At 35.2% G+C, this 17,497-nt stretch overlaps 1 protein-coding gene across 15 annotated transcripts in view; it reads right to left on the bottom strand.

The window, feature by feature from the left end:
• PRRC2C (proline rich coiled-coil 2C) overlaps positions 1–17,497 on the bottom strand; it is an 85,046-nt gene that overhangs the window by 46,369 nt on the left and 21,180 nt on the right. For 9 of the 15 annotated variants that reach the window (XM_010984515.3, XM_031435772.2, XM_064477985.1 and 6 more), the window contains 10 exons: positions 13,308–13,473; positions 12,066–12,243; positions 10,380–10,489; positions 9,157–9,282; positions 7,212–7,432; positions 4,340–4,422; positions 3,560–3,693; positions 3,393–3,480; positions 2,207–2,351; positions 615–668 (listed from right to left, as the gene is read on the bottom strand). In XM_010984515.3, the coding sequence (XP_010982817.3) occupies positions 615–668; positions 2,207–2,351; positions 3,393–3,480; positions 3,560–3,693; positions 4,340–4,422; positions 7,212–7,432; positions 9,157–9,282; positions 10,380–10,489; positions 12,066–12,243; positions 13,308–13,419 (1,251 nt within the window). In that variant the 5' untranslated portion in view covers positions 13,420–13,473. Of the gene's footprint in view, positions 1–614; positions 669–2,206; positions 2,352–3,392; positions 3,481–3,559; positions 3,694–4,339; positions 4,423–7,211; positions 7,433–9,156; positions 9,283–10,379; positions 10,490–12,065; positions 12,244–13,307; positions 13,474–16,427; positions 16,553–17,497 lie in introns of all 15 variants that reach the window. The other 6 variants (XM_031435775.2, XM_064477982.1, XM_064477986.1 and 3 more) reach the window with 4 other exon arrangements.

Genomic DNA, 17,497 nt, shown 5'->3' with positions numbered 1-17,497 from the left:
AAATGAAGACAAGAGAACTGTATTTGGCAAGACAGAACAGTTATTATTCTTGATAATAGTAACTGACCTTGATAATAACAGTTTCAAAGGTACAGTGGAAGATGAAAGCATAACAGGAGAGGGTTAATGAGAGAGAAGGTGAAGGGAGTAAGTGTGGATAGTTCACTAAACATTTTGCCATGAAGGGGCACAGAGATATAGGGAGGAAACTGCAGAGGGAGGAGGGTAGTGGGAATTAAAGAAGGGTTGGTTTTTCTTAAACTTTTTTTTTTTTAAGATGAGAGATATTACCAGAAAGTCAACAGAAGATGGGATCCAGGGAACAAACAAGGGTTGTCCTCAGCAGCAAGGACAACAGGAAGAAAGTCGGAACAGGAAGGGCATTTAAATGGAAGAACAAATGCTTCTTATTTCCTTAGAACAATCAGGAGCATGCTCATCAGCTGAGAATCAAGAGGGACTCGTTAAAGAGGAAGAAACGCAGGAGCTACATGGTAAAGTCAGTAAGTGTTTCATGAAAATTATAAATAAGAAACACATATAGAATCTATCCATTAAAACAAATAAGCAAATAATACATATAGACCATGAACAAGCATTTAGTTAAGATTTACCTGCTGCGCAAGCAACTTTGGAGGTGGTGGCAAGTGTGAGGACGGCCCACGATCCTATCATAAAGAAGGATTTTTTACAAAGTAAGACAACAGGCATCTACTTGAAAAATTTCTGAATGTACTATTATTCAGTGAGAACACAAGATCATAAAAAGTAAACCATCTTTATTCTTATCCCCCTTTTAATAAAAGTGTATCACTCAGTGCAAGATAACCTTACATTCCATAGAATCCCTCAGCCATTTCAATAAAGTCACAACCTCAAATTATCTTTGTTAAGAGTAGAATCTTAGCATACAAATTCTAACTCTAGCCCAAGTAATTTGGCTGTGAAGAAGTATGCCTCTAATTTCAAATTTTTATTTATGTAAGCCTTATTATTTTTATGGATTTTTTTAAAATGGCAAACTAGAACTGTGAGGTCTATATAAAGAAAAAAAACAGCTAAAACGTTGGAATCAGATATATGAAATATTCACTCACTAATGTATGTATCAGTAACATACACATGAATCAAAACATCAAGACATGGTCTATGATGTTTCTGTTTCCTTTTATCATTCCCCATAATGCTAAGTTAAAAGTCGCACAAAACACATTTTTCTTAAGAAGTTACTATTTATATCCTTCTTCAGAATTCAAATTCATTTTCCAACGGCTAACCAATACCTTGTACAGCATACAAGACTTAAGAAGTACTAGTTCTCACATAGCAATCTGATTCCTTTCCCATATCAAATTACTGGGGGCTTGAATGGGCCGTGCTTTTCCACTTCTCTACTCTAAACATGTTCCCACTGCTTGGAATCTCTTTCCTTTGTTTACTGGTTAATTCCTGCTTCAAGTATGAAGTCTTCTGTGAAATTTTTGACACAGAAATTTTCTTTGCACATGCTATCACAGCACTTACAACACTGTAACGTAAAAGATGCTTGCTGTCTTTTTTTCCTCTTTTTTTTTCACTGAGACTGTTACCTACTTAACTTTTACCTCCCTGCAGGCACTGACTCCTCCATCTGTTCTGTATGAATTCAACAAGTACGCTCAGTATACCATGAGGAGGCTCTCTGGAAGGTAGCCCTTTGTAATTTTCACTCTGCAATGCAGTTCTTGCTACATCTTAGAAGTAAGAATCAAGTGTTATCTGTTGCCCACATAACCTCCCTTCTTTAACAACACTCTTCAAAATGGCTCAGACTTCATAGATTTCTCTACTTTCTAGTATGATTTCCCTGCTCAGACAGCACAGTTTCACACATGAATATTAGGATTTACAAAGCACTCAGTAAAGCCACAAAGCACTTCAGCTATGTTAGTTTGGAAAAACAATTTCTCTCTCCACTCTGACATAACCAAGTTGTTACGGGGGGGTGGGGGGTGGGGGGGGAATGTAACTTCAGTTTCTACTTGACAATTGTAGCTACTGCATTGATAATTCCTGTTAGTATGCTATAAAAATGTGGCTTAGGTCTAGAGCTGTTTTAAGAAAAAATATGTAGTTCCCTTTTCCTAACTTTTTTTCCAACTTTATCAGAGTAATTCACCCTTGTCACTTGTCTGCAGTGACAAGGATCTCCATGAGTCCAACAAACCTGATTAAATGGAGGTCCTTTCCCATAGGGACCTTTTGCTACTGATGGCTGGGCAGGTATCTGAGAAGATGACTTAGTGTTGCAAACTTCATCTGCTTCTTTTCGGTTTTCAGTGTTTTCAGAGGCTTTTGAACCTTGATCCTCACTGAAGAATCAAAATCCAGGTGAAATAAAAAGTACAGTGGATGGACAGTCATACGTAAGTAAATGCATTTTCTCAGTTGTAAAAAAGACATTATTTCCATATGGTTTCAGGAGGAAAATGTATCACGGAATGAGATGGTTTTGTACCCTAGTGATGCTAATTCACTCATTCAAGAAATACATGCTAAATGCCAATGATGTGATGGGGATCGGGCTTGGCCACAAGATAGAAGATGCAATATGGTACTTGTCAAATATGGATACTCATACTTGACACACAATATGATCCCACCATTTTCTATTACCCCCACCCAAAACTCTCATCTGAAAGAAACTGAGTAACATTCCAGGAAATTAATTAATAAATGTATTCTAATTTACTCTACTCTGTTCTGATTTAATGAAAAAGAGAAATCATACTACAGTATTTTTAAGTCACAACAAATCACAGGCATCTCACAACTGATCATGAAACAGCAACACATTACAACACCGTGGCTGAAAAACTATACCAACATAAGCATGCAAGCTCTTGTGTACTTTAAGTGCCCAACTTTTATGCTACATAACCCACATATTCCTTACTCTGATGCCCCTGTATTCCAGAAAAGAAAGAGGAAAAGCTACCATTTTCCAAGACTTTAATGCTCCTTTTTAAGCTTAGAAAATCAAAGACTTGAAGCAGCTTGGAACCCAAGTAATTTTTCTCCAACTGATCATGTCTAGCAAGTAACAAGTTTTAACTGGTCCCTGATACTGTCTCTCAAAATATCTCCAATTAGATGACAAGCATCGAAATATCTTCTTTTGTAAAAAAAAGTACTTTCTTTAGAAACATCAAACTCATAATTCTTTGATTATCTGTACTTTAAAAATTTGGCTCATTTATCACCTTTTCACTCAATGAAAGTCTTCGGAGTAGAACGTGGAAATTCTATCAAAGGGGAACAAATACCTATTAATGAAGCCTCTCTGCATACATGGCTCATGTTACATCAACAAATTCACCCTATTATTAGTGAAAGACACCATAACAACTTACCTGCTGTTTTCTTTAGGACTACTACTTCCCTGCTCATCGTCATCACTGAAATTCAGCTGTTCCGTATAATCTACCTCCATCTGAGCACCTATTAAATTAAGGAGAACTCAGATTGACTGTTTCAAAGCATCTAAAAAAAAAAGTGCTTAATTAAGTTTGCCTCTTACCTGCCCAACCTTCATCAGCTTCAGCATCTAGGTTATCAAATTTATCGAGCTCCTTAAGCTCTGATGCACTAAGGATGGAGGGGCGTTCAGGCTCAGAGGCCCATGAAGGAGGTGGGCCTCTTCCTCGAAGGCCTCTAACCAATGACAGGTTATGAGGGAAAAGGATACAAAGTTTTAATGATACTAAATTAGGAAAATATTAAAAGATCTGAATTTAGTTCATTTCAATATTAGTGCTTTCTACACTGTGATTTAAAAATACGTGACACCTGACGTGTATGAAACGATTATAAAATACATAAATTTACAACACATAATGTATTTCTTATGCAAATATTTAATAGACAAAGTTTTCAAACATTTCAAATAAAACAAATATATGTTAAATAATATGGCTAAGACTAATACTAATCTCAAAATAAAGAACTTGAAGAACCATCATTCAGGAGGATGCTCAAGTCTTACATTAAGCAAAAAAAAAAAAAAAAAAAAAAAAAGAAAAGAGAATGGTGGGTTATCAACATTGTGGAAGGAAGAAGTGATAAATGTCATCAATTTTAGGGCCACAACTTTCATTTTTCAAAATTTTATGTAATTGATTTAAAGTTTTGGAAGAATAAAGTATTTCTGTTCTTTCTTCCAAAAGTTAGCCAATTAGTTGTTCACAGCAGCTGTATCTTGAGGACAGAGTAATAAATCACCATAATCTCCTCAACCTCCAGAAAATCTTAACTAGCATACATATATACCTTGCAGACTTCAATCAGTTAATAGTCTTACTTGTTTGTTTCAGATAAAGAAGGTGGAAACCTCATGGGACCATGCAGAGGAGGATAGGCCATCCTTGGATACTGCTGAAACATCTAGACAAAGGAAACAAAGTTAATAAACTTAGCTACCCAGTTATTAAAAAAATGCATCACCTTGACTAAGCCCGAAATTACAATTTACAGAAATAATTAAAATAAACAGTACTGTGAGTGACTAATTTCTTCTACTGGTATAGATCATCATTCACCCTCAATAACAAGCTAACAAGTAAGTAACAAGTAGTTCTGCCACCTCCACCGAGTCATTACAAATGAGATAATAACTAGAACATACATATGAAGAACTTCTGTTATCCTATCAACAAAGTTACATAAAAATGACTGTGTACTGAAAAGAAAAACTAAAAAATGACTACAAGCATGCACTCCAGAAAACTGCAAAGTTTTCTTAACCAAGTTCAAATACTTGAAATAATTTGAGACCTCATCCTAATGTAAGAGTAGACTAACTAACTGAAAGTACATTTGTTGGTAAAGAGGAACTCAGGTCAGATGAAAGGATAGTCCATAAACCAAGGAAGTTGAAGGAGGTGGGTAGGGAGTTATCTGGGAGATTTTCTGTGGGATTTTCTATGGAGCATAGGTGGATTCTGAGTCAAGTTAGTACACAGACAGTAATATACTGTGGTCCAAAGATGATGCTCTCCGTGGGAACTTAGCTTTGAGAAGCTGAGTTTAGGACAATCGATAAGATAGATTATTAAGATAAATACTAATTCTAAGGGATTCATCCTATGATTTGGAAGGGAAGAAATGTCAAGGAGCACTTGGTTAGTTACCATCTGCTCATATCCAGGTCAAATAAGGGAAGGGAGGGGAAGAAGAAATTGTATTATCTTAAATATATAATTTATATCCTGAAATAGATTAATTTTTCTTTAAAAAAAACTTTTAAATGAGGAAATTATATTTGCAGGAAGGTTGTTTATACGATTGTGCAATGTAAAGAAGAAATTTCTAAGTAGGGCTGGAGCAAAATTAAGCAGCAGCTGAAATTCAACTGGGGAAGCTTTTTGTTTGGGGATACTCCGGAGAATTTCTGGTTGCATCACACTTCTACACTGAAATCAGCATATATACTACTGGAGGCAACTGTTCATGGGTTAAATTGCATTAGATCCTTCTGATTACTCATGCAGAGATTAATTTCATGTGGTATTACATGTTTAAAATTTAGAAATCTGCTACAGAATTAACTGCAAAAATAATCTAAGTCCTCAATATATAATAGTGGTTTTTGAAACGTTTTTGTTTTTAACTAGTGCAAAACTATTCAAATAGATTTATTGATGAAGCTGGGAACAAAGCACACTTGATCTCCCAACTTACTTTCCCTTAGCCTATTCCACCCCTACACCTGGAAATTCAGTGACCTTTGGAAGTACAATTTGAAAATTATTAGGAGATAAGTAGTTGGGTATAAACTATTTTTCAAGGTCAGGTTAGTATATAAGATTGATTTTTATCATATACCCCAATTTTTAAAAGAATATATTTAACAATTGTATTTAATCATTCATTTCCCTCCTCTACCTTAGAATGGTTAATAATAATACAAAGAAAAAATAGAAAATATGGATTGTTAGAACTTGAATACTTAGAAGTTAAGTCATAAGAAAAATAAATGTAAGAATTAGATTGTTCTTCCCTTTGAAAGTAAAGGTCTTCTGAAAGATGTAAATTTACTTGAGCGCATGTAACTTGCCATGTAATTTCAGAGTAGAGCAAACAACTGAATGAGGGAACCAAATCTAACTACTATTTTATAGGAGACATAGGAGTCAGAAGTATGTATTAGATGAAACTACAAAGATGGAATCAGCAAAATCCAGACTATGTGAAATTCCACAGGATAGCAAATGAATTATAACAGGCAAGCACTGAAGAATAAGAGATGGAGGGAAAGAGGTATCCATAAACAACAAGATTCCTAAGAAAAATATCAACTGATCTCAAGGAATAGATGTATCAGGATTCTAAATGTGAGATAATCAGGGAAACTGGAATAACTTGGTATTTTAAAAAGAATTTTCTTTTTAGGTGATAATGGTACCGTCGATTTCCCCCCTAATCTTCATTTTTTAAAGTGAAAACTAAAATATATATGATGCATATAAATGATATACCTAGGATTTGTTTAGTAACCCCAGGTGGTAGGAAAGAGGTGAAACAAGACTGATCACAAATTGATAACTTTCGAAGATGTACAGTAGATATGGGAGGTTCATTGTTTTATTTCTATTGTTGCATATATTAAAAATATTCCATAATGTAAAGTTTAAAAAAATTAAAAGTATATTAATAAAATCTTCAGAACTAAAGCAGGTATTAACCTTTTTTGTGCTATGAACAACCCCCTTAGGTAGTCTGGTAAATCCTACGGACTCTTCTCATAGAAAAATGCTTTAAAATGAATAATCAAAAACACAGCATTACAAAGGAAACCAATTATACTAAAATTCTGTTACCACAATACTTAAAAAACAAACTTGTGATACAGCAATAATGTATGTGCCTCATTAGCTGACAGGTCATGAAATAACACTAATAACTATTCTGAAGCAACACTGAACATAAACAACATCTGCAATACCTAAAAACAATGTAGCATGGTATGAAAATACCTATGATTCCTTATTAAGAATAAAAACAAAAGTACTGGTGATACTTTATGATTCCTAAATTCAAAATCAAAGAAAATGCCAATTTTTAGTTAGATGTTAATGAAAATGAGGACCTAAACCTTTGTCCATTCCAATTCTTTCCTTTGACCCAGATCAAAAACCTCTTATTTAACCACTTGCTGATGTAACAATACTCACATAAGGAGGCATCACAGCTCTGTACTGGGAAGCTAGGGCAGGCTGCTGTCCATTCAGTTTAGCCTGTGGAGGACCACAAGCTATCCTCTTTTCCACCACCTTGAGGATATCATTTTGCTCTGATGTTCCAGCTGTGCTTTCATCCTGGCCAGGCTTTTCATCTTGGTCAGATGTTACAGGTGTACCAGCAGACTTACCACCATCTCTCCAACAAGCAACATCTGGTATGAAGAGAGAGAAGGAATAAGAAAAAAATCTGAAAATGGAACAGAGTGAAACCTAACTAGGCATATTTCAAGTATATTTAAGCAAGAAAGCATAGTGAAGGAACAGCAAAAGTCTAATCTAGGCTTTACTAGAAATCTAGGCTTTGAAGGTGTTTAGGTAGTCAAGAGTAGTGGCTTCCAAAGCAGAGAGGATGTACCTCAGAGGGGGTACCACCAAAAACAAATACTGGGGTTGGGGAAGAAAATACTAGAACTTCCCTAATAAGCTTGACCAATTTTTGGTATAGAGATTAAAATCACTGTGATACCTGAGGTGCCCTGAGGGGAGGGGAGAGGAGTTCTATAACCCAGAAGGGCTGACAGTAATGTTCTCATTCATTTTCAGTCTACTATTGCTAGTTCAAGTGCCCAAGGGAGCAGATTTTGTAACTGTATTATCTGATTGAACTATCTAACCAAATAAAATAGATTAATGATTTTACAAGGAAACCCTGTTTGGTCCAAATGGTCTCTATCTCCTGGTATTCACACTCTGTGTAGTCCCCTCTCAGCAGTGTACCAGGGATGGTCTGTGTAACCTGTAGAATAAGGAAGAAGTGTTGGTGTATCTCCTCTAAGAATATACTATGAAAGCCTAGGGGTTTCCATCTTGGTGGGAAATTGTCTGTCTTTCCTTATTTTTTCTGAGGAAGCCATGTTGTAAGCAGCTCACACATAAATGAGACACCATGAGTGGGCTTGAAACAGCAGCCCCAGTGAAGTCAACATCAAATGACCGTTTCACAGCAATTTTGTTAAGAGTTCCTGAGCCAGAACCCCCATCTAAGGGGCTGCCAGATTCCTGACCCTAAGATATCACGTGAAATGGTAAGTCCAGTTCAGTTTGTTGTTTTAAGTGACCAAATGTGTTATGCAGCAACAGATAACTGGTGAAAACAAATGAACACGAAAATAGTAGAGCCGACTCATCTATTCCTAATACAAACTCATCAATCACATACGGCAAATAAAAATAAAAATCAAAAAAGATAATTTACCCAGACTTGGTAAGAAATGAACTAAAGAAATACAAACTGTATCAGTTTATCAGAAACAGAGATTTGTAACCATTACTATAAAGAGGAACCTCCCCATGTACACAGGGTTCTTGGAGGTATTTGGTAACAACACTATGAAGCTAATATAAGTAGTAAGACATTTAAAAATCTCTCAAAGATTTTATTTCTATTTTTAGTCTTTGCTTCATAATGTAAAATACAAGTATCTCTTACTATTAAAATTGATTTGGTTCCTCAGAAAGCAAGGGCTTCCCGAATATTAATAGAAGAGCAAATGAATGGACATAATTTGTAAATAAATTTACTTGTATATTGGGGAGGTTTGCTCAAAAAATTTTACTACTGTAAAAATGATCAAATACTGATGTGCAAATGTCACCTAGGCATCTTGTTAAAGTGCAGACTTTTGATTTAGTAGGTTGGGTGTGAAGCCCAAGACACACTTCCAACAAGTTCTAAGTTGATGATTAGTTTGATCTCAAACTGATGCTGTTCATGTAAAAACCAAACTTAGGTGGCAAGCAACTACAGCTACTGTCTGCCTTCTCAAACTGGGCAAGTCATCATACACACAACAGTAACAGGCAGGAGGTTACATCACAAGATAAAACACAAATATAATCTCATTCTGTATTTTTATTAAATGGAAAGTACTCTTACTTGGTGGGCGTAAACTGGGTCCAGGTCCATAGTTGTCATCATTTGCTTCTTTTTCTTTTTTTTCCTGATCCCCAGCTGCCTGCAGGCTGGGAAATTCTTGCTGAAAATGACTATTCACCTGGATTCCTATAGATTTTTTTTTTTTTAGAAAAACATTACATGTAACTTTTATCCTGAAGATAATTCAAAAACCCTCCCAGGATAGAGTTCTCTGCCCTTTTTTTCATAATTTATTCCACATTTCAACGGTGACTGTTCATATCCATAAAGCTTTTAGATTTATCTAGCATAAGAATCCCCTAGAAAGTTAATGAATAGCCATGAGGAGATAAAAATCTAAGAAAGTAATCTGCCAGACATTGTTCCAGAGGACTTACTAAAGATGAGGCAAATGAGGAAATTTCACTTCTGTTTCTCTTTTATTATGACTTCTTTCATTTTCAATACAAGTTAAATTCTTGTGCTAATAAATAACTCTAAGAATCAGTCCAAACGGTATGACTAGAATAGTGTATGAGTCAACACATCATGGTGAGGCTAAAATGCTTTCATTCAACTCACTGCTGAGATGCTCACTGCACCTCACTATTCACTCATTCACCTATCTACCTTCCTGCCTGCCTATTTATTTTTGTATTTCCATAAATTAAAAGAGCTGACTTTATTCGCTTGAGGGCCTAGACAAGTTTCTCCATACAACATTCTATAGACGTGTTTTGCAAGTGGAAGAATTAAATTCTGTTGAGTCCAACCTTCCTTGTGGGGAGGGAAGTGTTACAGCTACTGTGCTTTGTGGCCACTCTAGCTCTTCCCTACCATGGAAATCATGAGCAGCATGCTTGAAAGAGAAGAGGTTTGGGGGCACAGATGGAGATAAGTATGGTTGCTAGCAAACCACATAAAGTCTGGGTAGTTTTAGATCTCAGAGCTTAAATATAAGGTTTTGTCTGGTCATGTAGGGTAAAGATAAAATAATGTTGGGCAGAAGGTATCTTAAAGACTCCTTTAATCCCTATTATTGGCTCATACATGACTCTTGACCCTCAAACTTAACTACCACAAGAGTTTTGTTTTTTTTTTAAAGATCCTCTTACAGGGCCTGAGTACATCTTTTGACATTTTTCTCTGCCCCTGCCAAAACACTATAATCCATCCTTTATCTCCTGCATGGCTGTTCAGTAACTATCAAGCCTAACCACTTTTCCCAGCTAATGTCCACTTACCATCTCCTTGCCCACCTTGCTTGTTACTGGCCCATGATTTGGGAGCAGGTGCTACTTCTGGGGGAGCTGCAACCCCAGGTTTTGGTTGTGCTGGTGGAACTTCTGGTGTTCTTAAAAAAATATGAATCCATTATTTCAGATATTGTATATTTGAATAAAATAAATATTACATTTAAGCGGAATTTGCATACAAACTGCCTTGGTTATATATTTACTTATAGATGCCTCTCCCCAAGTTTTCCCTATGCAGCATTCCTTTAAATAAAATACAGCTATTTTTGTCCCCTTTCATTTCTATACTTGAATAACCTAAGGAGAAAAAGAAAGAGAAAGAAAGAAAGAAGGAAGGAAGGAAGAAAAGAAAGAAAAAAAAGAAAAGAAGGAAAAGAAAAAAAGAAAGGAAGGAAGGAAGGAAGGAAGGAAGGAAGGAAGAAAGGAAGAAAGGAAGAAAGGAAGAAAGAAAGAAAGAAAGAAAGAAAGAAAGAAAGAAAGAAAGAAAGAAAGAAAGAAAGAAAGAAAGAAAGAAAAAGGAAGGAGGAAGGGAGGAACGAAGGGAGGAAGGAAGGATAGAGGAAGGAAGGAAGGGAGAGAGAAAAAGAGAGAAAGGAAGGAAGGAGAGACTCATTATTGCACATAGCTACCAAAAAATGTTTCTGAAGAAGTGAGTATTTAAAATTAGAAATAATACTATAGGCATACATACAGTCTGGACTGGTGGAATTAGCTGGGGGCTAAGAAAGTTCTCCACTTGGCAGTCAACAGGTCACCACTGTACTTATTATTACTGTTAATCAAGAGGTAAAAGTAACCTGCCTGATGCATCCCTATGAGTAAAACGTATTTTTAAAGGGTCTACAATTTTATTCAGGCCTTGTAATGAGTTAAGGCTTAAAAATGAAAAAGAAAGTTAAGAGACTTAAGAAATGTAATATATTTCTGGTATACTCAGGCCTGAAACTGACTTGCTACTACAAAATAATTATTTGACAACTAAGAAGTAGAGAACAGTAAGTTTTTATCCAAGTAGTCAAATTTATTGTCTAAAGCTCCCCAAACCAGAATACAGAAGTTTAGTAAAAGACATGGGCAAAACGCATCAAGTACCCACGTGCTTGTCTTATTTTTAAAAATTACCAGTACTTAGCTTGGTCATTCCATAAGCCAGGAGCCCTGAATAATCCCTGCCACAAAGAATGCTAAATATTTATTTTACACATGATGATTAAGAGACACATTACTAATTCCACGCTCACTTTCTTGCTAATTCTTTATTCATTCAAATAATATACTTGAGTACCTATGATGTGCATTGGGCATAGTTCTGATGAATCAGGCAGACAGAAATTCTTAGTTTCATGAAAACTGTTTAACAGAATCAACACTTAATCATTTTAGAAAGAGAATGTCTGATGTGGTGAAGATGAGAGAGGAGGGAGCCTGACAGAGTATGACACAGGAAAAGCAGTGATTAGCAATTTTGTCATCTGCTCTACCTTGACATATGGCAATAATGCCACTAAGCCCACTCACAGGAGAAATTACACAAACACTGACTACATAAAACCCCTTGAAGGGCATGAAATATATAATACACATAGCACAACACCTAGCACATGGAAGGAATTCAGCCTTAAGTTCCTACAAAGAAAGGGGAATGGTTCCATTCTTTAGTAGATTTTGACTTACTTTTCTTCTTCATGCTGCTCTTGTTTTGATGCCCATCCTGTGCCATCCTTAGGTACAATGTTCACATTAGGATCATTGCCTTTGTTTTCTGCTTTGAGACTTGGGAGATTAGCAGGTGGAGGCATACGCCGTGAAATACCGACTTTTCCAAGACTCTGTAACCCATGCCGAGCTGCAACTAAAGATCAATAACATCAACTTTCTTCAAACATCTATTTTTATTATCTATCTTTTTCTTAAAACAAAATAGGGAGACAACAGGAATTAATAGGATCTTGAATTATTATTTCCTTATATTTTAAGGTAAAAAAATTTAAAACTAAGCTGCATAATTGTAACATAACCCAATGCAGAGGGGGAGGGTATAGCTCAAGTGGTAGAGTGCATGCTTAGCATGCACAAAGTCCTAAGTTCAATCCCCAGTACCTCCTCTAAAAAATAAATTAAGTAAACCTAATTAACCCCTAAAAATAAAACACAATAGTTTTAAAAAGGGGGAAAAGTATGTGTGTATATATATATATATACATACACACACATATGTATATATATTAAAAAATACCAATGCAGAAATTATATTAAATATAATATATTAAAATTAACCATCAAGCCACTGAACAGGTGTTTAAAAATAACAATTCAACCAATGAAACACTAGAAAACTATACACTACAAAAAGGAAAACATGACAATGCTGGTTTTGTAATTTTTTCAAGGAATCAATTTTAAACTCAACACTTCGTATATTAGAGAAAATGCTGCCTTTATATATGTAATGAACACTGCTAATGCACCACACATTAGCATACATACATGGTTCAGTTTTTACCCTTCACTGTAAACACTGGGCTCAAGGAATAAAAAACACAATAAAACACCACACCACAGGACTCTATTCCACAACTAAAGGTGGTAGAATAAACCCACTAATGTAAAGCTTTATGCCTATTAATCTCATTGAACAAGCTTCCCTTTGGAACCACATAATTCTACTTATTTTCTGCTGACAAACAGGGAAAAATAAACACATTTAAAAAATAATTATAGATCTTCAGTTTAAAAATACTAATTCATATCCACTGAAAAGATATGCATGTACACAAAAAGAACAATGTAAGTAGGGCAGCGTTAACATACGTTTGCCTGAACTCGTGACAGCAATAGCTCTAGTGTGCCATTTACAGTAATAAAACAAAACCATGACAACTATCAAAAACATAAATGCCACTTGATTTTACTCACCTGTGGTTTTCTGAGTTTCTAATGATTTACCCTTGTAAGTATTAAATAAACTGAGTGTCGCATACTTTTTCCCATCCTTTGCTTTTGTGCTCTGGCCTGACTTCTCCGACATTTCGGTGGAAACTCATCGAGTCCAGAACCTCCTGCCACACTCCTTAAATGCGGTCTTTCAGATGCACATAAGAAAGAAAAATGAGGAAAATTTTAGAATTAGCTTACAAAAGCTCTTAATAATTCAAATGTTCATAGAAATTCTGAAAAATAAGAACACTTGAGAAACGAAATCAATCTTCAATAACTCATATCAATAATTTCATTGACCCGTTTAATACTGTAAAATTCCAACAGCCAACATGTGACAAAATTAGTGAAAACAAACTGCCATGTACTTGGTGAGTATATTAATTATGGCTTGTAACCACTTAACTATACTATAGAGAATAGGGGTTTTATTCCATACTGAGATGAACAGTTCAAATATAGAGAATTTATGGAGATTGTCTATTTAATAAACAAATATTATTCAATTTAATAGGCTCGAGATGACTGGCATTGTCACTTACACACATGAAATCCAAACATGACAGGAGGATAACACCATTTCCCTATGAATTACATGACCGTGTTTTCGGGCAGTACATGTCTAACAAAGTTCTATTAATTTAACAGTTTAGAATAGAAAGAACATTCTATTTTCTCTTCATTCTACAAAGGATAGAACATTTCCTCACAAACCCAGGTATAGGAAAACTATTCTATTTCATGGCTATGGAGTAAGTGTTCGAGAAATGATGTACACTTGTCAAAACAAGTTTCTGTGTCTATGAGAAGTTATTAGAAGTAAATAGTATTTTAATGAATATTCATACACAGAATTTTCATCTTCTGAACTAATGTATCCTAATTAAAAATTACTCTATTAATAAACAGGGAAAAAACAAATTCTCATTCTACTTCCCTTTAATTTAATAAGGTTTATACATATTATCAACCATAGGAGGTTTTTTTTGGGTTGGGGGTTGAGGGTGTAAGTAGGGCAAGAGGTGTCGAATTCTATCAAGGAAACATAGCTAAAAGCACTGAGAACTGATGCATGGGAGCTGAAGACAGTACACAACAGTATATGATGCAAAAAACATTCAAAGTCAAGGAACTGCAGAATCAGCATCATACACAGAGATGTAATTTTATATTCATACCAACTGTTACATAGTATTTATGTAGTTTCATAAAATTTACCAGTAATTTCCACATCTATTATCTCAGTTTGGTCTAACAATCTTATGATCTAGTTAGTATCCTGATTTTACAGATGAAGAAACTGATGTTCAGAAGTTAAGTGAGATTGGATTTGAAACCAAGGCTCTGGGTCAGTCCATTCAAACCATGCAGCCACCTCCCCCATATAACTGTAACCACTTAGTTTCTTATAAGTGTCTACTTGGAGAAGCTATCTTTCCTCAAAATAAACTGAAAAGACTGACTTGCAACCAAAAGAACGAAACTAATAAATAGACAATCGTATGTGGAAGAATGCATATAATTAATTATCTCCCAAGGGTGCTAATAATGATGATGGTGTGAAGAGAGCTATACTTTGAGAATCTATCCTGTTAATTTATTTTCACCAATAATGTGGACAAAGACACACAGGAAGAATATTCATCAACTGGTAAAAGAAGACAGTGAATAGTCACTAGATGACAAAACTAAGATTCAAGGGGTTCTTTCTTCAGGTGAAAAGTAACTGATGTATGCATCATCTAGAAACTTGTTAGAAATGCAAATTCTCAGGCTCCAACCCAGACCTAATGAATCAAACTCTTGAGGATATGGCCCAGCACTGTGCTTTAGCAAGTCCTCCAGGTCATTCTAAGACATACAAAAGTTTAAGACCCACTGACTTACTAAAGGCAGACATATGCGAAGCAGTGATCCTTAACCCTTGCTGCACATTAGAATCACCTGAGAGTTTAAAATACACCAGTTTTGGGGGTCTGATCATCAATCTTTATTTTGAAAATGCTCCTCAGGCAATCCTAATAAGCAAGTAGTCTTTAGAGTCACTGCAATAAAGGAAGTGTATCTTTTCTCCCATTCCATTAAGGCCAGTCCTTCCTCCTGTGCTACCCATCCCGTCCTCCCTTTCTTTCTCATTCTAAATTCTTCTCTGTAGGGAATCTCATCCACTTCTATGGATTCAACTACCAACTGATCACGCCAAATTTTTAACTCCAGCCCGGAACTCTGTGTTCCTGAAGAATATATCCTGTTGCCTATTTACACTTATTCTTTGTTTTGAGGAAGGTTTCAACTTTACTGAGAACACAGGCATTTATCTCCCATTAAGGGTTTTAGAAGCAAACCTACAAAATATTCATATAGCATGAGAGAAAAAGGACAGTTAGAAATATTAAGTTTAGAGTCAACAGGGAAAGTATCTCAACATTTGACAAAATGTTATATAAGAACTCAACAAACCGAAGGAAAAAACTTGAAACTCAAACTGATGCTATGAACAGACAATCCACTAGAGATAAAATACCACTAAGCAAATGTATTAAAATGTTCAATTCTATAAGTAAACAAAAATTAAAATAACAAGATAGGGCGGTTCAACTTGTTCATACGTTTACGCAAGGAAAACAAAGCAACATAACACAATTTAACCACAGGGTGATAGAATATCTAATTCAATTCTAGCCATCACAAATCCTTAGAGCCTGGAAAAAATAAGAAAATGAACCTGAATTTTCCTACTTAAAAGTAAAATAAAACCAAGAAGTTTCCTATAAACTATAGGGAATTCCCAAATGCAAAAAAAGAACAAGAAAAGTTCCTGAAAATATATAGTAAAATTCATGTTTTTTTTTTTTTTTTTTTTGGACTGGGAAGGTAATTAGGTTTAATTATTTATTTATTTGTAAGTGTAGGTACTGGGGATTGAAGCGAGGACCTCATGCACGCTAAGCACACACTCTACCACTAGGGCTATGCCTTCCCGGAGTAGTAAGGTTCAAAATTCTGTAGAAAGTTTCTCCTGCCACCATTATTAGTAAACCACTGTATGCCCTTCAACACATGCTCTTTCACCAAACAACAGGTAAACAAAATACATACTGAGTATACTCTAAAGTGAGAAAGATGCACAAAGAATCAGCTTCTTGGCCACTAGAAGAGAGTAAGTCGAGGCTTTCATATGCTTATGAGCCTCTCCATGTATAAAACCTAAGGTATCATAGTACCTACAAAACAAAACAAACAAAAAAAGTAAATCATAAATGCACATGATTGAAGCTAGTGTTAAATGACCTCAAAGATAATTCAATCAAAAGATAAGAACAAACTATCATAATGTACCTATTTCTATAAAAGAATATGCATTTCTAAAGGCAAAGAATATACAGCCATAATAAGACTGGATAAATGAGAAAGGCCAATTGCACCATAATGGTTTGCCAGTTAAGTGTGGGCACTTTCAGTTTAAAGTCATAGTTTAATTTAGCCTACTTGCTTTTCTGTGCGTTGCTTCCAAAAGGCTTGGGAGATCCCCTGAAACTCTCAATTAAGTTAAAACTTCATTCAACATATAGTTGAGAGAAAAATCAGTGACTTGTTTAAAAATTAAGATCACTTTTAGGACAAAGTATCAAAAGAATCCAGTCAATCCAGAATAAGCACCATCAAGACAATTTAGCTTCACTTAGTATACTTTATTTAAAAATATATTTTAAAACTTAATTCCTGTTTGGATGCCTAAAATGAATTAAAGAATCATAGCTAAGAATTTTCTAAGAAAGTAATGATCAAGCACAACAGGTTTACACTTTCAGCCAACATGAAGTAACAGAGATGAGATCTACCTTCCCTACTAAAACAACTCAACTCAAAAACTGGACTTATATGTGTGTGTGTCTATGTAATGTGTTATTACATGTGTATATATAATATATATATATATTATGTATATACATACACATTTGTAATACATATTGTCCAGTGCATGTAACGGTGTGTGTGTCTGTATAATCTTACATATATACATAAAGCAAGAGCTAAGGCACTGAATATCAAGTAAGGAAGAACAATGATTCTTACAGGAAACAAAAGAAGTGAGCCCTATGGTTTCCTGGCTTACTGCTTGGAGAGCTCCCAGATCATGGCACTGAGAAGGGAACTCAGAAGAGAAC

Source organism: Camelus dromedarius, chromosome 23 (genome assembly GCF_036321535.1).
Source record: "Camelus dromedarius isolate mCamDro1 chromosome 23, mCamDro1.pat, whole genome shotgun sequence".
NCBI lineage: Eukaryota > Metazoa > Chordata > Mammalia > Artiodactyla > Camelidae > Camelus > Camelus dromedarius.
This window is presented reverse-complemented; position numbering and strand designations above follow the sequence as displayed.